General features: G+C 41.9%; 1 protein-coding gene across 1 annotated transcript in view; it reads left to right on the top strand.

Moving 5' to 3' along the window:
* The window catches only part of ARFGEF2 (ADP ribosylation factor guanine nucleotide exchange factor 2), a 2483667-nt gene that overhangs the window by 2009014 nt on the left and 453617 nt on the right, over positions 1 to 21036 (top strand). The window contains exons 29-30 of the mRNA XM_044089932.1: positions 19424 to 19554; positions 20076 to 20205. Coding sequence (XP_043945867.1) covers positions 19424 to 19554; positions 20076 to 20205 — 261 coding nt within the window. The remainder of the gene's footprint in view (positions 1 to 19423; positions 19555 to 20075; positions 20206 to 21036) is intronic.

Below are 21036 nucleotides of genomic sequence, written 5' to 3'. Positions count from 1 at the left end.
TAGCATCATCAGATAACACCTTTTTGTATTTCTTCCTTAGATTACTATAAATCTCCAACTTGAGGTTTTTCCAAATGTTTGCTGAAAATTTGGAAGGGGTCTTCCAGTGTTTGTTACATTTCTCAAATGTAAACAAGTAATTGACTTTATTAGTAGTGGCAATGTTTATTTGTGAAACCTGTTCACAAGGGTGCAGCCAGGCACAGACCTTTGCAGAATTCAAACTTATTGGTCCTAGTTCTTGTTATACTTAAGTGTCCATATCAGGAGGTTCAGGCTGTCAAGTCAGGATTGTTCTTTTGTGTAGTAGACAAACATTATGAGCATAACCTTTTTAATGTGAACACTGAGCTTGTCTTTTTGATACCAGTGCGTCTATATCGGTTTTGATAGAGGTAGTGGCGATGCAAAGAGTATTTTCAAGATGCTCATCTGAAATTTTTGTTCTGATTTTATTTATTGTATACTTCATACAAGAAAAAAATTGCTCGCAAATGTATGTACACCCCAACAGAGATGTCATAAACAGGGCATGTTCGTGAAGTGCTGGATATTTTTTCTTTGGGTAGGTATAACTTATAAAAGTCCAATAAAGACGCTTGCAGAAATATATCTGACTGCAATTCTATGCATTCCAGTTGCAGGTTTGCAGGCAACATGTTGATGTCAACTGAGAATGGAGTAGAAAATATAGTGAACTGTTGTTGGTGTTTTCTAAAATCTTGAAATCTACTCTCAAACTCCTGTGATAAACTATTACGTAATGCTGCATATTTTTCAGTATTTACATGGCTTTGCTCAGACAGTGTTTCAAAGTGAATGAAGCTATTGTTCTTAATCTGACAGTGCCATAATTTCAGTTTCACTTCAAATGCCGTCACTGTTTGAAACATGTCATTTATTAATAGATTTTCCCCTTGGAGGCGCAGGTTCAGGTCGTTTAAATGAGCAGTGATGTCTACTAAGAAGGCTAAATCAGCCATCCAGTTTGCATTTTCAAATTCGGGTACAGGCTTTCCTTTTGACTCCATAAAGGACTTTATTTCATCTCGTAAATCGTAGAAGCATTTCAGCATTTTTCCACGACTTAACCACCTCACAGCAGTAAAGTACAAGATGTTTCCATAGGTAGATTCCAAAGTAGTCAGAAACTCCTGAAACTGGCGGTGATTTAATCCTCTGGATCTTATAAAATTTATTGTTTTAATAACAACATTCATAACATTTTCCATTTTTTAAGTCTGTGCAGACAAATTTTCCTGATGTATAATGCAGTGGTACTTCATGAAACGCACATTACTGATCTATTTTGCATCTTCTTCCATCAATGTTGTTAGTCCTTCCTTCTTTCCAACCATAGCTGGAGCACTGTCAGTTACTATGCCAGACAGGTTTCTGATGGTCAAGGAAAATCTTGCCAGTGTTTCTTTTACTGCCTTGTACAGATCAGCAGACTTTGTTGTGTCTTTCAGTGGAACCAGACAGGCCAGTTATTCAGTAATACTGAAATCGTTGTCAACACCACGAATAAATATGGCAAGTTGTGCCATATCTGCAACATCAGTGCTGTCATCCAAAGCTATGGAGTAAAACTTGAAAGTTTTGCACACCGAGATTCCAAAGTATTTTCAATAGATTTGGCTGTATCTTCCAGACGCCTTGCAATTGTCTGGTGTGATAAACTGATTTTAGAAAATTCTGATTTTTTTTCAGGGCAAATTATGTCTGCTACACTTTCAAGGCATTCTTTAGCAAATTCACCATCGGCAAATGGCTTGGATTTTTTCGCAATAAAATTTGCTACAACATAACTTGCCTTCAGTAAAGAATCCGGCTGAGTAGCTGATTTTCAAAATAGCTGTTGTTGAAATGTAAGACTTAATTCTGATATTTTCTGTCTACAGCACACTCCTTGCAATTCACTTAATTTGGGGTGCATTTGAATATAATGCCTTTTCAAATTGTAGTCCTTGAAAACGGATACCACTTCTCTGCATAGTAAGCAAGGTGCTTTAGTGTTAGATTCAACAAAGAAGTACTCATCAGTCCATTTTTCCTGAAAGACTCTCCTTTCATCCACTATTTTTCTTTTCATGTTGGTTTTGCTTTGACAGGATGCAGAAGCCATGCTGAAAAGTAAAAAAGGAGTAACTATTAACTACTTTATTCCTAGTTATATAATTTTTAAAACAATGGCTAACAATTTACATTAAAAATAAGGAAATAAAAATTAAAACTATCCATAGTTGTAGTATATGTTAATGGTGTTGGAGGGATCATTTCACATCCGCAACATAACACAAAAATATCCCTGGGGTGAATTTACAGTTACCCATCCAGTTGTCCAGATTGCATTTGAGGAGGGCCAATGAGGCAATTTGTTTAATTTGTAGTACTAATGCCATTAGTCTTCAAAACAGCCATTACGCATAAAGCACATCACATTTACTGTGACTGTTGGTCTGTACTTTGTGCCAGTAATACTGGGCATTTTGAAAAGTTCTTCATATAATTCATGAAATTCAGATGGACTGCGATAGAGCTATGAACATGTATGGTTAGCGTGTAATCAACAGTTTCTTACTGCTACAAGGATGGCAGCTTTCAATGACATAATCAGAGCTGTACCATCAATTTAAATAAGGTGTACTTTGCATGCTACCCAAGAAAACTAATTCACTTGCAATGAAAAAAAACTGGCACACACTAACACTGTCATTAATTTACTACAGTACTACCAATTCACACTGGGAAACCACTCCAGCCGTCCCAAGTAGGTAAAATGTCAACATTAGCAGCCCTACAGTACTACAATCCACAAAATTAAGCCAACAAATTTGCAATAAAGTAAAGAATTCACATCACTGACTTAATAAAACAATTCTGAATAAGAGGGTCTCACCCAAACAAATGACTGGTGCCAGAAACATGACCGCAAGCCGAATGCCAACAAATGCATCATCATCCCTTTTGGCCCAAAGTGTTGGGGAAAGCGGCTGTGAGGCTGCCAGCCCAGCTAGATGTTATTTTGTACATAATTCTATGTCATTTTTGAATATTAATATGATTCCTATGCTTGTCTTACAAATGTAAGAAAACTATACGTATGTGTACATTAAACTATTGGGGCAGAAGTGTGTGTTGAACTGTATGTTCTGTACTGAGCTTCAAGAATGTAATCACAGTGTACCCTGCTGGAAAAGCGCAGAAATGTGTATAATAACTGTATACCTGTGCAGATGTGTGCTGTAATGGTAGAAGTTGGAACATACTGAGTTAATTTGCAAACACTAAGAAAAGAAGTGAATTGTTTTACGACTGTGTTTATCTCATCAAGAAGACAGGATGTCTACACTGCAGCCAGAAGTTCTATTGTCTGGAAACAGAAAAAATGACAGGTTTCAAATGTAAAACTGTTAACTGTTTTTTGACTTCCAGTTCTAGGCACATTTCTGAGAGATAGGTAACCTCTCTTAGGGACAGATTGGAATATAGCAAGATTAGTAGATGTTTTCCGTATTTGAGATTGTCCTGCGATGTTGTTTAAAATATTTCCTGCGATTCTGAACTCTGTCACTTTATTCATTGAGTTATTGAATATTGTTTTATTCTTTTATTGTTTATTATTAAATATATTTAAACCTTTTAATTGTGGCTGGTTTGTTTATTTAAACTCTTACAGTACTTGATATTGTATACTCCACTCCAATAGCCTTACTGTTGGTCACACTTGCCATTTGTATAATAGTAACATCACACAGTAGGATTGGTCACACTTTGGTGTGGACCATATAGTAGCCGATAAGTAAGGGTGGTTGATAGTGATTACTACCTTATAGTCTGGGCAGAAGAGGGCATAACTAGTGAACCTGTGCCAGCCTTCCCCAGGTGTGTCTGTGTGTTTGTATATAAATCAAATCTCAAAGTGTGTGTGTTTGTATATAAATCAAATCTCAAAGTGTGTGTGTGTGTGTGTGTGTGTGTGTGTGTGTGTGTGTGTGTGTGTGTGTGTGTGTGTGTGTGTGGCGACACACAAATCTCAAACCACCCCTGATAGCTGTTGGAATGCTGGCACATCCGAGCTAACCCTCTCTCCAATAATGGGAAATACATTGGCCAATTTGACCAGATGGGACCTGATAATTGACAGACAAAGGGGGCAAAGATGAGCAAAGAAAATATCCTACAAAATGAATACATTACTCACCGCTGACATTCACCAAGTAATTACAGAGGTAGTAATTAATCCCAAAACTTGAATATTGCCTTCCCTTAACAGTCTTCTGTTCAGCCTAAACAAGATATGTAGAATGATGTTGTGACGTCTTAGAAACCCTGAATTTCAACTGCAATCTACTCTGATATATAAATTATTATATTTAAACTTATGTCCACAATATGGAAAAAAGAAAATCTGAATCAACCTATAACCATCCCTTGAAGTGAAAATGAGGCTGTGTCACTTTCCCAGCCCTGATCTGTTTTATCTGCTAATAAAAATGTCTCTTTTTATAACTCCATCCATGCTGAAATTAGAATAATCTTGCTTAAAAGATTTAGAAATGCTCTCCTTTCGCAATTAGAGGGTATTCCATACTATATAACTGCTTCAGTGACAGTAGCTAAGGCTAAGCAGTGCCCAGGCAGATGAAAAGAAATGCACTGTTGGCTAAAAAATAGTTGAGCATTTTTGTGTTGAATAAACATTATTTGAAGCTATTAACATCTCTGCTTTTTTATCTCTGTATATAGACAAAATGTATTCATTTCTTTAATTCACTGCTTTTATTATACTAAGTTTTCTATAATACCAGGCATAGATGCTCTCTGCACGCTTTTAATGAGAAGTTTCTAAGTATCATTATAAGCATCTGCAATTTCGGCATTAAAGAAACCATTATGCCACTAACCAAGCATTCACGGTTTCAGGAATGAGCTGGATCAATTTTAAAATTTGGCTTCAACCGAGGCTTTTCAGCTTTGTGATCAGTCAAATATATGCCCATGCTAAAAGATTTTATCTTTCAAAAGTATTGCACTTAAATATTTTTGTCATAATGCCTTTTTTTGTATGCAATTTGCACTCATGAGTAACACATGCTTACTTCTGTAATTGCAACAAGCAACTGTGAAATTCAGGAATGCTTCAAACACTTCAAGCACGAATGCATTAAGATGTTCACAGACTAGCTTACATAGTCAGTTAACAGACAGACAGACAGATACCTATTGGAAAAGGCCACAATCAATAACATATTGACCTCTGTTTCATATTAATTTGATGGACTTACTACACCAGAGATTTAAACACCCCTTTCTTTTGAGTCATTTTGCCTATAGACAGCACTGAGGAGTAACCAATAGAAAAGCATAACTGAAATATTGCTTAGCAATCTATTCCTCATCTAACAGACAACACATACTGCTTATGACTTATTTAAAAGGTTCTTTAAATATACAAGTTGAACAAGGGAGTAAGCAGGAAGAAAGACTAGAAAATGTGACTGTATTTTCCTTTGGCTAGCAAGAGAAGGAGGTATTAGTGAGACCTAACAATTTAAAAGCATTTAAAGAAGCGCAGTTACAGCAATCAGGAATGACATGAGCAATCGGAGGTCAGTAATATGCGCTGGTTGTAATGAATTATTCAGACTGTGCATATTAACAAGTCATTTTACAAATTAGTCAGCATAGTTCAATATATTACAATTCACAAAACTGGTTTGTTGAATACATTAGAGGCCATCAAATAAAAATGACTGAATCAAATTAAGCCAAAGATGTAGCTGTTAAGAAAAGGAATAATGATTTTTCAATAATCTATCAAGCAAAAAAACTTTCTGCTCCGTCAAAGTTCACAAAGCAGAGCATAACAACTACTTCCTTCACACAAAGCTCATAGGGCAATTCTAAATAAAATAATCAGATGTGCTGTGCAGTTACAATGGCCTGTGTTTCCAGCCTGGTACGAGTTGCAAGATGATGAAAATCTAGCCAAACAACCAGCTTAATTACAAGCATGAACCAAATTAATTTTCATTTAAAAGTGTACAAAACTATGCAGCAAATCAAGCACTGCAAAACATCCAGGACTGGTTTATTAAAAGTCTTCTGTAGATGCAGACATTTTATTTCGCTCATGCATTCACTTTTTCATGTGCTTTGAAAAATACATATACAGTTGCATTTCACACCGTACAGTCCAGAACATCTCACTAGTAAACTTCAGTAATCCCTCTCTTTTAACTAATACCCATTTTACACTACAATAAACAATTAAAAAAAAAAAAGGTCAAACACATCCAGCAAGACACAAAATATGCAGAGCTGTTGTTCGGGGCTGCAACAGTAATGAAAGCTGGTGCGACCAAATAAGCACAGTACTTTATTTTTATATAGTGTGGCAGCTGCACTAAATTAAGAATACAAAATATAACATTTTTAGTCAAGAAACTCGACAAACGCAGTTCTACACTTTGAGTAAAGCATCAAAGGAAAAAAACAGAAACAAACAAGTTTCAGACCATCTCGCAGCCTTGCAGGGAGGACACATACTTAGGCAGACAGTCACATTCTGAAACCTGTTCCTTTTATTTCTTATTTTTACGGCTTTTGGTGTTTGACAAGTAATTTTTGCCACTGGAGTGTATTAAAAAAGCGAATGGAATCAGGAGACTCACTTCTATTGATGGAGCTGAGAATTGTCTGGTTCTAGCCAGAACAGCTTGGACTTTCCACAAACTTGTGGTTGCAAATTTGGGAAACTACGCAAGGGCCGAGGCATCTGTACTTTAATAATAACTGTAATATTAACACAAAAAGCAGCACCACTGTCACAGACTTTGGTGGTAGCCCGGAGGGGATGGAACAGAAATCAACCAAATGAAATATTTGGAATCTCTCTGATTTTGCGTGGTAATATTCCGCAGGCACTCTTCTTACTGAAACTACTTGATCGGGTTATGCTTGCTTGTGAATGCATATGAAGAGAGCAGAAATCGTGTTTGTATAATATATTTAAATCAAATTGGTTTGGTTCAAATGATATGATTAAAAAAAAGTGTACAGGCACAAAATTATTCTTGTTTGAGCAGGTGATGACTTCAGCATTAGAAACCTCATTCTGCTGGCCTGAAAAACACTACTAAGCCATGTTAATAAGAATGAGTTTAGTAATATTATATAAGGTGGCTGAAAATATTCCAGTGTAAATACTCTGTAAGGATAGTATGAATACTTCCGCAAGCATTAAGTAAGCACATGGTAAGAAAAAAGCAATGGATTCTGACAAATCTGCCCCATTTTCACAGTGCTGCTTGGATATATACTGATCTGTTTGCTGGTGGTTGCTTGCCAGGTGAATGTCTGTGTACAATTTCTTTCAAAACAGTCTCTGTGATACATGTACCTAAGAGTGCAGAGTAGCCATTGTGCACTGTAGTAGGTATTATTTGTACTTCATGTCTTCCAGTATTTTTAATTACTGAAATATGTGGCCATGTTGCATGGAGATATTCCAATAAATCTGTTATTTCTATCCTCACACAGAACTTTTACACATAAACTCATGTCAGACTGTGCTAACACTGAAACTTTGTACTAACTTTAATTACCTTATGATAGGTTTTCATAGGTTCATAGGTTGGTACTAGGCTATCGGCCCTAGGGGCCTATACAAGCCTAGCCATAACAATTCCCTGGATATTTCTTCCCACAATATTTGCTTCTCTGGACCCCTGTCTAGCAGGGCGACTGACATGATCCCCGGGGTGAATTTCCTATCTCCCATCCAGTATAAGTTCATAAATACACATGCTTTTCTATAAGTCAGAAAACTGTGCAGGCCTTAAACTTAATACAACTCCACTCAACCAGTAGAATTTTACACTGTACAGAAAAAAAAATCTCTAAATCACTATATATTCAAATAGTGTTGCTAACCTATAGATTCAGACCCCACTTCCACTGAAAACCATTCAGAATGCAAACTCATTTAAAACAACTAAAATTTCACCAGTCAACAGAATCATTCAGAATCCTATGGCCCACAACTTATATTCACCAATACTGGAACAGTTTTACTAGCATCTCCCAGCCAAATATGTAGTTTAGTGACATAGCTCACCTCTAATTTTTAATATACACTTTGTGCCAGCCACACACACACACACACTATCCATGAACTTGCTCTATATTGCACCTCTAACTGTAAATAAACACTTTCTTCCCTACCTAGTTCCTTCCCTCACCTCCATTTATTTGAATATTTAAGCACAAAAAGCACAGGATCTATGGCTTTATTTTACTGTATTAAACCCCCCAGTAGTTTTGCGCAAAAGTGGACATGGACTGAGTGATTCACATGACAAATGGCCGTGATATCATATGCAATTGAGGCATGATTGTCATGCCATGCAGATTTGCTTCACCATTCACTTGAATATTCATCGATGGGGCAGTAAGCATCTTTAATGGTTTCCGTTTACTACTTTCAGCCGTACACGTGCAGTGTTTTTTTCTTTTGTGGAACTCTCTGGTTTGCTGTATAAAAAATGCATATGTGTGTGGTCACATATTATCTTGATCTCGCCCATTACAAAGAAACTCTTGTCAAAGACAGGACAGAAGTTATGCAGCTAGCAGGAGCTGGTTAAGTGTAGGAAAAAAGGGGTAAATAAAAGATTTCCACAGTTGCAACCAGTCAAGCAACAGCATAGAAAAACATACATGCAAAGCAACTCAGGCTCTCAAAAAAATGAAAATTTAAAAACTTGAGATTATTGAACAGTTCACAAGTTATTCAACTGTGCTGCCACTGCTGTATAATGAGTTATCCTTTTATTTTAAAGCCAAACGTTTCAGAAGGCACAATTGCAACACAAACCATAAAACTCAACTAAACTTGTAAAATGCAAGTTCTCTGCTGTATAAAGGGAAAATACAAAACTGCTAAAATTTGGAAAGATGACTAGAGAAAGATATCAAGAAAAAAACAGGTCGATACTAACTCAAAACAGCAGGTGAATTAAAAAAAAATACATTCTGAACTAAAAATTATATTTCTGCACTTTAGGCTGTTCATTGAATTGAAAACAATTATGCATTTAACATTTACATATATGGAGACGATGTACAAGTGATATGGAGGTGCTACCCTGTAATAAAGGCCGTCCTGTGTAGCGTATCCAGTAAGGGAGCTGTAGTGACACCTATAATTGAATATTGTGTCTCTTACTACATACTAAGCTTACCTGTTAATGCAGTCAGGAGATGGTGTAGTAGTCGCTGTGTAAAAAATGAAAAATCCCTCTCTCTCTCAACTTTTCTTTGGCGCGATTCTCAACTCGTCTTCCTTCAGCTCTTCTTTGCCGCGAATGCATCTATCGGCGCGAAAACTAATGGAAGGGTGCTTTTGGCGCATGCGCACACCAGCTAAAGGACGCAAGTCAGCTCTTCTTTGCCGCGAATGCATCTATCGGCGCGAAAACTAATGGAAGGGTGCTTTTGGCGCATGTGCACACCAGCTAAAGGACGCAAGCATTAAAAAACCCCGGAAAAACAGTAAAATTTTAATTTAAGGGTCGCGGGCCGCATGGAAGAGGTCCAAGGGCTGCATGCGCCCTGCGGGTTGGACACTACTGCTTTCGCCAGATGGATTTCAGAGATGCAAGCACTTTCCTGCAAGTCTCCCTATCTGGTATTTCATAAAGACAGAGTTTCTATGAAAACTAATGCGTCTTTCCTCAGTAAGGTGGCATCTGAGACTAATCTAAATCAGTCAATAAATGTACCAGCCTTTTTCCCAAAATTCTTAAACAAATGCCAAAAAAAAAAAAAACTATTGCTAGGCACAAAGGAATACAAAATCACTTTTTTAGCATAAGCAAATTTAATATCAGCTATCATCAATATGACTTCATCAGAAAATATCCAGGTAAAAAAATTCACCAACCTTTATACAAAATAAAATAGCAGTGACCAATCATTTTAAAATACTAATAAAATAATCACTTGACCAATAAGGCATTCATTAAACAGCTAACCCTTCACATGACAGCAAGTTTTCTATCCCTAAGGAAACACTTTGTTTCTCGTTTCATTTAGATCAGGGGGTTTATGTGTAGCTAATTTAATTGGCCGTCTAGTTTTACTTTTTCAATAAAATTTTTAAGTTACCTCCCCTCGGGTCTACCATAATAAACTCCATAACTGCAAAAAGGAATTTTGTATATGTTACAAATTAAGGGAGTGTTTATACAGAGCATTGTTCTTATCCTTAGATCTGAAGTAGGAACTTCATTTGTCAGCAACCTGTGGGATACGGATCCGAGCCGGCAACTTCTATCATAGCATAGATCCGAGCTCCTAGCTCCTCCCCTTACCCATAATCCCCTGCCTGCCCTAACTGACCTCAGATCTAGTTTGCCGCTCTTCAAGCAGCAGCTAGGTTCAGAGCTCTTGGCGTTTTGTGAGAAAAAAAGTTTTGTATTTTTTTCTTCTGAGTGACTGGTTGTGTGTGTGGTAGGTTTACCCTTAATCCTTTTTATATCTTACATACTTTTGATTTATTTTAAGAATATTTCTCCCTCCCCCGCTGGTCGTAGCGTGCGTGTGTGACTGAGTGTTAGGGGCCTAGTGAGTGTGCTTTCCTACAGTATGTCGGAGGCCCCTAAGGCAATTTTTTCGAAATGCACCGAGTGTGGTCACAAGCTTTCACCGGCTGATGGCCACACTCGGTGTGTTAGGTGCCTTGGGGTTGAACACCTCTCTTCGGGTTGCGCAATTTGCACGACGTTCAACCCCAGGGCACTCAGGATCGAAGGTCGAAGCTAGTTCTGGCGGGCCTTCTACCCCCAGACTCTGCTTCGGCCTCCGGTGCTTCGGTGCCCGCTACCCCCCTGGTAGCGGTCACTCCTGCCTCCCTTCCTCCGACCTGGACTCAACCTCCCGCTTCGGCTCCGTAGGATAGGGAGGCCAGGAAAGAGAAGCGGCGGGAGAAGCACCTTAAGCGGCGTGCCGAGGACTCTTCATCGGCCCCGCCCGCCAAGAGGGCTTCCCCATCCAAGTCTTCTCGATCTCCTCCTCCTCGGATCCGATCTCCTTGTTTCTCCCCGGGACCTAAGGAGGAGGTGATCCGGTCCTCGTCGAGGTCATCGAGGCGACACTCCAGGTCTGCCTCGGCGGCCTCGTCGAGATCCACTTTTAGCATGTCTGATGCGGATATGGACCGGATGATGAGGAGATTCATCCAGGCCCAGATGCAGATGGGAGTGCTCTTGCCTCCCCCCCCCCTCTGGGGGGGAGCTCGACCCCTTTTTTCGCTCCTATAGCTCCTTCTCCGACCCGCATTCCGGGCTCAGAGCCAAGCCACGTTGGATCCGGGGGTAGGTCGGAGCCAACCGTGCTGGGCATGTCGGCTCTGACTATTCCCTCGAGTTTGTTGGATCCGACCTCTCGGAGCCGTGGGCCGAGCTTCGGATCCGAGGGATTCGGTGTACTTTCGGCTTCATCCCGGTCGGAGCACACTAGTCCTTCGGATCCGACGTTCTCGGCGCCAGGTCCGATCCTCGCTTCGGATCCGAGTGGGAGTCAGATCTCGGATCCGTCTGAGAGCGGCTCCCCCTCGGCTTTCGCTTCGGTGGAGAGGGCACTGTCGAGTGCTTCCAGGCCTCCGGTCCTGGCTTCGGCTCCCTCCCGCACTCCTTCTCATCTGGTCCTGGCTCCCCTCACCCGGCCCTCGGGGCAGCCTGCCTCAGCGCCTTTAGGAGTTCCAGTGGAACAGGATACAGCCCGTGAGGACTCCTCGGACAGCCCCCCCCCCCCGAGGAGATTCCCCACAAGGCAAAGTGCAAAAGGAGGCACACGGACTCCCCTGAGAGACTCACAGAAGATACGGACTTGGATGAAGGGGAAGGCTCCTCTAGATCACCCCCTGAGGATGTCTCCTTTGGAGACATCAAGGAAATGCTCAAAATCAGAGGTGGTGGTCTGCCCCCAAGGCTTCCTCTGACGAGTCCGTATTCCTTGAGGCGTTTGAGGCAGGACCATCTACCTCTTGGGTGTCCCCTCCACCCGACCCCCTGGTGGATCTCATATCCTCTAGGGCTTGGAAGGAACTGGACACCGTAGAGCCGATCCCCGAACGCCCAGACAAAATTTTGAGCCCCCCTGCAGAGAGATCACATTGGAGCAGAGGTCCCCCTGTGGATGCCATGTTGGTGGCTGCAGCCACCAAGAAAGAGTTTGCTCAGGAGAGCCCCACGGTTCATCCTCCGAGCAAGGAGTCTCGCGCGATGGACCGTCTTGGGAAGCGGGCCTTCAGTTCAGCGACCTTCTCTATGAGGGCCTTGAACTACATGGCACATGTTATTAGGATGCAGCGGGATCTAATTAAGGAATACGCTGCTTCCCCCCCGGGGTCCATGTCGGAGGGAGACAAGGATTTGTACTCTTCCCGAATGGCCACCCTCCGCTCTATCTCTAATACCTCTATGCGGCTATTGTCTCATGCTACAGAGGGAGCCGCTAGAGCAGGCGGAGTCGGGCTTGTCATGAGGAGACAGGCCTGGCTCCATCACTGTGACTTCTCGGAACCCTTTAAGGCGTCATTCGCGAATGCCCCTTTTGATGGTTCTGCACTGTTCGGCAAAACCATTCGCGACACTCTTGTCCAGAGCGAGAAAGATGGGAAGACCTTGTCTGCCGTCGGAGTCTGCTTCTTTGCGCCCCAGAGTTCCTTTTCCAAGAACCAAAAGGGTCAGAAGAAGATGTGGTTCCGAAAATCGCATCAATCTCAGTCTGCTCAGGACAACCAGTCCTCTCGTGGCAGAGGAGGACAGGGAGGACGCCGCCCCAGAGGCAGAGGGGGTCCGAGGAATTTTGGGTCCAGAGAACCTTTCTCTGAGAGGCCCACGCAGAACCCCTGAGGGGTTTCCTGACTGCTCCACTCTGGAGGCAGTCGGGGGGCGTTTTTTGAAGCACCTGGCAAAATGGGAGTCCATAACAACAGATCGCTGGGTGCTTCGTATTATATCCAGAGGTTACCTAATTCCCTTCATAGCCAACCCCAGAATCAGAAGCCTTCCCGACGTCCCACCCAGTCAAAAGAAGGCGGCCGCTGCAGAAATTCAGCAGCTTCTACAAAAAAGAGCCATCCAGCCCGTCCCCCCAGATCAAGTCGGATCAGGGTTTTACTCCAGGTTCTTTCTGGTGTCAAAAAAGACGGGGGACTTGAGGTCCATCCTCGACCTCGCTCTCCTAAACCTGGCGGTACCCAAACAAAAGTGCCGAATGGTCACGTTGCAATCCGTCCTACCCTTATTGCGGGAGGACGACTGGATGTGCTCTATAGACCTCAAGGATGCGTACTATCATGTTCTAGTGGACAGGTGTTCCAGGAGGTTCCTCCACTTCCGGCTGGGAGCCAGTCACTTTCAATTCAGGGTCCTCCCCTTCGGTCTCACCTCAGCCCCCAGGGTGTTCACCAAGGTCCTAGCGGTAGTAGCGGCCCACCTGAGACTCCAGGGAATTCAGGTCTTTCCATACCTGGATGACTGGCTCCTCACAGCCCTAACAAGGCATCTACTTTGTTCAGGCAGGGACTATTTTCTCGGTCTGGCTCCACTATTAGGATTAACCATCAACATGACCAAATCCTCTCTCATCCCTACACAGATGCTAGATTTTATAGGGGCAAGACTAGATTCCAGACAGATGCTTGCGTTCTTGACTCCAAATCGGCTTCGGAACCTGATGTTACATGTGCAAGCCATTCTTCAACTGCAAACTCCTTCGGCGGAATTGATTCCGAGGGCGCTAGGATCTATCGCGGCTGCAGTCCCTCTGCTGCCATTGGCCTGGTTGAACATGAGGGTTCTACAGTGGACCCTCCAGGTACAATGGTCCCGGGCTTGCAACCCTCTGTCTCACCCCATTTCCTTAAGCAAGGTTTGCAGAAAATCGCTCCTGTGGTGGCTCCAGTCTCCCAACCTCCACACAGGACGTCCCTTCTCACTACCTCCACCAGTCGACACAGTGACCACGGACGCTTCTCGCCTGGGGTGGGGGTGGGGGGGGGCATTTTTCAGGCAGAACAGTCCAAGGCACTTGGAACGACATAGAGACCTCTTTGCATATCAACGTCCTAGAGATGAGAGCGGTGCTTTTGACGTTGCAAGCACTACACAACTCTCTTCCAGTAGGGACAATTGCGGTACAGACAGACAACATGTCGGTAGTCTGGTACATCAACAAACAGGGGGGAACCAGGTCTTACCCCCTTTGCCGCGAGGCCATGAGAGTGTGGGAATGGGCGATTTCCACCAACCGCTTTCTCATAGCAACGCACATTCCGGGACGGTCCAACATTCTAGCGGACAGGCTCAGTCGTAATATCCTGACTCCTTACGAGTGGTCTCTCAACCACCGAGTTGCAGAGCAAGTATTTGCCCGATGGGGGCGACCTTGTTGCGATCTTTTTGCCTCTCCTTCAAACACGAAATGCAACGATTACTTCGCTCTGATCCCCCCTCCGGGGGAGTCCCCGAGAGACTCTCTAGTTCATGCTTGGCCTCCCGGTCTGCTTTATGCTTACCCCCCTCTACCCCTGATGTTGAAATTGTTACAGAAAGCCAGGCAGCTGGGGAGCAGAATGATCCTCATTATTCTGGCCTCTTCAGACGTGGTTACCTTACCTATGGTCTCACCTAGTGTATCCACCTTGGATTATGGATCCCATTCCGGATCTCATCTCTCATCCTCTCGGTCTTCCGACTCCGAACCTGGTCAACCACAAGCTGACGGCTTGGTTGCTCCAGTTCCACTCCTCATAAGGACTCCCGGGATCTCATCACCAGTCAAAGCCAATCTTGTAGCAGCTCACAAGCCTTCCACCAGGAAGGTTTATCGGAGTAAGTGGAAATGCTTCACCATTTGGGCAGAACACCATCGTTTAGATCCTTTTACAGCCCCAATATCATCGATTCTAGATTTTCTAACCTCTCTCTTTCACCAGGGAGCTAGTTCTTCCACAGTCAAGGTACAACTGGCAGCAATCTCATACTACCATGTGGGGCAAGAGTCTGGTCCTCTTATCACTTCCAAACTGTGTAAGACCTTCCTCAAGGGTACCTTCCTCCTTAGGCCTCCAGTTAAAGAGGTGGTACCTCCATGGGATTTATCCTTAGTCTTGCAGGCCTTGACTGGTCCCCCATTCGAACCGGCGGCCACGGTTGATCTCAAATTTCTCTCTTGGAAGACAGCCTTTTTGGTGGCCATAACTTCAGCCTAAAGGGTATCGGAATTGCAAGCCCTTTGTGTCAAACCACCATATCTAGTTTTTCACCTGGATAGGGTTTACCTCAGAATCAACCCGTCCTTTCTACCTAAGGTATCTTCAGAAGCGAACATCAATCAATCCATCAATCTCCCAGTGTTTTTCCCCAACTTTCATAACAAAGGAAAGTACAAGCTACATTCCTTGGACATACACAGACAATTACGTTTTTATATCCATAGAACTGCTGGTCATAGGCAATCCGATCAGTTCTTTATCTCCTTTGCCAAAAACAATTTCGGAAAATCAGTTTCTAAGGTTTCTCTCTCTAGATGGATCTTGAGTTGTATTCTTTTAGCATATCAGAGTTCGGGGAGGCCTGCACCCCAAGGAGTCCATGCTCATTCTACTAGGGCCATTGCCACTTCTGCGGCCTTTCAAGCTAGGGTTCCACTGGATGACATTTGTTCCGCAGACACTTTGGCTTCATCTCACACCTTTATCAGCCATTATAAATTAGATGTTGTTTCCCGAGGTAGAGCGTCCTTTGGCTCTGCGGTGCTCCGGAATATCCTTCCATGAAGGCCACCCAAGACTTAGGTAGCTGGGGACTCTGTCCCACAGGTTGCTGACAAATGAAGTTCCTACTTCAGATTAAGAAGTTATGTACTCACCATAACGTTCCATCTGAGTAGGTATCTTCATTTGTCTGCAACCATCCCCCCCTCCTTCCCCCTGACCGATTTGATCGCTCTGGTGTTATTAGCATATGTTCCCATTGGGACACCTGTTATCTGTTGTGCTATGGGGCAAACTTGATCTGAGGTCAGTTAAGGCATGCAGGGGATTATGGGTAAGGGGGAGGAGCTAGGAGCTCGGATCTATGCTATGATAGAAGTTGCCGGCTTGAATCCGTATCCCACAGGTTGCAGACAAATGAAGATACCTACTCAGATGGAACGTTATGGTGAGTACATAACTTCTTATTTTTATTAGCATAAATATGTTCCTTAATGCTTTTGCCCAAGCTTCTAGTGGTCATACCCACATAGAAGCTTGGGCATCCTGAGCAAGCAGCTGCATAAACTACTCCTTGATGGATGTGCAGCAGGTACTAAAGGAGGGAAGAAAGTGTGCTACTAGAAAATCATATATTAGCAAATAGAAAAGATTTTCTAATTGGTGCCAATAATATAAACAGGCACCCATTCAGGATTAGTTCTCTTGTTTTACAGTATTTGTGAGAGTTACTGTCCTATGGCCTTTCGTATTTATTTATCAGGGTTCATTTATCAGCCAAATGAGTATGTGCCCATGGATCTTCTGCTTTCGGTGCAGTCTCTTGTCAAAATGTTCTTTAAAGGGGTTTTGCTTAAGAGGCCTCCAAGGAACCAGTGACCCCTCCATGAGATCTTAATGTTGTGTTAGAGAAGCTAACGCTCCTTTGAAATAGCTAATCTGGCTGACTTGAGGTTCTTAACATGGAGAATGGTTTTACTAAGTGATCTGACGTCTACAAGAAGGGTATCTGAAATGGAAGCTCTTAGGATGAGTCAACCCTGTCTCATTTTCCACTGGGCAGGGTTTCTTTGAGAACTGATATTTTTTGTGGCTAAAGTGGTATCAGAGTTTACTTTAAGCCAAACTACCCATCTCTATGTTTTCTTTCCTGAACCTAAAAATGAAGAAGAAAGGATACCCCATACCGTGGATGTCCACAGACAATTTTGGTAGTGTCTTGACAAAACTACATTTTTCTTCACATCAGTTGTTCATTTCTTGTGAAGGTAAGAAGTTGCAGCCTATGTCAAAACAGACTATTTCCAAATGGTTTTCCAAGGCTGTTGGCTTTTGTTATACTCACCATAACAAATATATTCCAGGCAGGGTCAAGACCCACTTTACCAGTGTTTTGGCTTCATCTCTGGCCTTTTGTAAAGGATTGGATTCTGGAAGTATTCTAGAAGCTGCTACTTGGTCCTAGGTACATATTTTTACAAACCACTACAAGCATGATTCCTTTTCTACGTCCATATAAAGCTTTGCTAGCACCATTCTCTAGAGGATCCTGGACTCTTCTCCAAATGTTGTTAGCTATGGTTATCTGCCTGTATTGTTAAGGCTACTACTGCAGTGGTCAACGTGATGAACATAGTACAGCTGTGAAAGTTGAACTTACCAGAACAGTAGATGTTCAAATGATCACTGCTGCATTAGAAGCTCCCTTCCGCCAAACCCTCTCTACTTCTTTTTTGGTGTGTTTTTTTTATGCCAGGGTATCAACATTTAATTTTTTTGTTGTTGTTCCTAGCCTTTTCAAGGCTCAGCCTCCCAGTCTCTACTTTCTAGAAAGTTCTGAAGGGCTTCACCCCCAGACTTGTCTTATAGTCAGCACAAATAGAGCTACTTGGCAGTTTAGGTGCCTGGAATGTGCCCTGAAGCTTTGGCAGTTGGCCAGACATTATATCCATTGCAGATTATAACCCATATAGCTAAGGCTGCTGCAGCAGTGATTATTCTAACATCTGTTTTTTGGTAAATTTAACTTACATGACTGTAGTTCATAGTAAGTTCTTATGCTGCTACACCATCTGGCCTCCAGCAGTTAATAGTAGTCCAGAGGCTGATGCTACTTGCCTCCCAATAGAAAGGGCGAGGTGATGATGGCTTTTCACTCCCATCTCTGTCTACTGACGTCTTCAGCATCTGGGATGCTAGTTGAACACTGGTCTCTTTCTGAAATGCAGTCAACATTACATCCTTTTGTGCTGTTTACCCAGTAACGTATTATTGGGTTATATTGATCTTTGTTGAGTTTGAGCTGGATGTGGCAGAATTAAAGATGTTAAGATTTGCACTAGGTGTGATGAGGGTGGACAGGATTAGGAATAAGTATATTACAGGGTCAGCCCAGGTTGGAAGGTTTGGAGACAAAGCCAGAGAGGCATGATTACGTTGGTTTGGGCATGTGCTGAGGAGGGATGCTGAGTATATTGGGAAAAAGATGATATGGATGAAGCTACCAGGTAACAGGAAAAGAGGAAGGCCTAAGATAAGGTTTATGGATGTGGTGAGAGAGGATATGCAGGTGGTTGGTGTGACAGAGCAAGATGCAGAGGACAGGAAGAAATGGAAACAGGTGATCTGCTGTGGCGACCCCTAAAGGGAACAGCCGAAAGAAGATGATGATTGATCTTTGTTGGCTGAGTCTTGATTACTGTGGAAGGGTCAGCGATCCATGTTATTCAAGGCTGAACTCGCTAGTGGGGCTTAATATTATTGTCAGATATAAGCCTACAGGATGGAGGAAGCATCCAGTGTTTGATGTTTTTTCATGAGGTACAGTATTCTCCCTTCAGTAAACAAGCAGTAAGCATGTGCAGGGTTTCTTATTTTTTTAGTTCTTAAGTCTGAATGCTGAAAAGTAACAGCTTTCACTTTCAGAATTTGTTTTATGGACTGATGGTGACTGCAACACCCCCCCCCCCCCCCCATGGACTGTCTGAAATATGTTGTATGTTGTTTCATGGTGCATCTGTACAGAGTTAGCCATTGCTGTCTGTATGGGCATTGTCAAGTGAAGTTAGAGTTGAGATGCATTTTTTCCTGAGAAGAGCTGTGCTAAGACTTGTTTCAGAAGCCACACTACTACCTCTGCATGCAGTGCCATTGTCATAGGGAAAAAGTATGCTAGTGTAAACGTTTTAAACCATAATCTTATTGGTTCCATCATATCATGTTATCAGTGTGCAAATTGTAATCCATTAGAATTTAGACTGTCTTAATAGTCTGCAAACTGTAATCTATTAAAACTGCACATTCTCTCTGTCAATGAGGAAAACAACACCTGTGTGTAAGAGTATGTATTATCTGTTGGGGTGGGATGTTGGCATAATGGTTAACGTATTTACCTTACATTCACAAAGTGCAGGGCTTGATTCTCACATGGGGTAACTGGCTAGGCTTAAAATGGCCCATAAGGGCAGTTAGCCTACTACTCACCTATGAACCTGTGAACTTAAGCTGTCTTTTTTTTTTCTTTTGGAGGGATATATCACTCTGTGACAGGATTTCATGCCAGTGAGAACAAGTACTTATGGTTGTCTGTTATGAAGCTGATTTATTCATGCATTTGTTACTTGTCCTTAGGCACTGCAGGAGTACACAAGTGATGACATCAATGTGGCACCTGGTGACAGAGTCTGGGTACGAGGATGGTTTCCCATTCTGTTTGAACTTTCCTGTATTATTAATCGATGCAAATTGGATGTTCGAACAAGGTATGATTGGTATTTGTTTGGAGCAATTTAATATTCTTGTTTTATTGTAACATTTTGCTAAATTTAATGTCCTGAGTCATGATACATAGTTATCAGATGTGCTGTAGGGCTACCATTTGTTACCAAAGTAGGATCATTCATAATGACTTGTATTGTCACTTTTTCTTCTTTCCTCATTCTCTGAGTAAGAAAGCTGACATACCCATTTCTTTGTTAGGGTGCTTTTGCTGTGACAGTGCACAAAGTAATATGATTGCTAAAATGTATTTATTTCAGTAATAAATCTGTATTGTAAAGTGATACTATTAGTAGTAGTACTAGTAATATGCTGGCTGTGATGAAGTAAATATTTACTTTTAGATGAAGAGAAAGTCATTCACAACTTGGGTACTGTGTGGCAAATGCCTTCTACTTCAAGTTGCCCGGAATAAATTTCCATTTACGTTTCTCTCTGACAGACACAACCATAAACTTGTTTTGATGAAAGGTGCTTATATTTACAGTCTTTTCTATTACTGCAGGGGGCTCACGGTGATGTTTGAAATTATGAAGAATTATGGCCATATATTTGAAAAGCATTGGTGGCAAGATCTATTCAGAATAATTTTTAGAATTTTTGACAATATGAAACTTCCTGAACAGCAGACTGAGGTAAGGATAATAAATATATAAATTGCAGATATAGTAATTGTCTGTGGCAGTATATTAGTGAGAAGAGTGGAACTTGGAACATTTTAATAAATAAGTGAGTCAATGAAGTTGTCAGACTACCCTTGAATGTTGTCATTTGCATTATTACCTGTTCTTATTCTTTCCTCATTCTCTGAGTAAGTAAGCTGAGTCTCTTCCCCGAGAACTGCTTGTAGACGGCTTCATTTCCTCACTCATCTAACTGTGACTATAAGCATGGATGTGCAAAACCACTTAGATGATGTCTATAAATATTAGAATCGGTCCTTTAGATTTGCAGCAGGTTTTTAACTAGTTATTTTAGTTGTTTACACATTGATAACTCTACCATGAATAAATGGCTGAGAAGATTCCAAACTATAGACTGGCCAAATCTGATGGGTTATGCCTTAAGTTCCTCTAAACCTGTCATACTTTTCCCCCCAACTCCATTTTTTGATAAGAGTATATTGAAATATAAGCAAGGCAGTGTTACCAAGGAAGACATGCATGTAAAATTGCCAACCATTCAGAATATACATAACAACTTACATAAATCCAGCATTAGAAACTATGGTTTGATATTCTAGCATTACTATCTTTTGTTTCTGCTTTCCATTAACTAGCTTTTGCTACTAACCTCTGTAGAATGTAACTTATCATGTACCTGTATCTGAAGTATTTACCCTCAGGAAGCTTTGGCTTTGAAGTCAATCCCCGTCTTTGTTCCTACAACCTTTGATTCCTGTGCTAGAGCCATGACAACCATGTGTGTATTTTTGTTTCATCTTATTTATGTAATTCCTTTCCCCT

The sequence above is a fragment of the Protopterus annectens genome, chromosome 12.part0, assembly GCF_019279795.1.
Source record: "Protopterus annectens isolate FY-2018-M chromosome 12.part0, PAN1.0, whole genome shotgun sequence".
Lineage (NCBI taxonomy): Eukaryota > Metazoa > Chordata > Ceratodontiformes > Protopteridae > Protopterus > Protopterus annectens.
The sequence above is the reverse complement of the archived record's forward strand: the minus strand, read 5'-3'. Positions and strand labels throughout refer to the sequence as shown.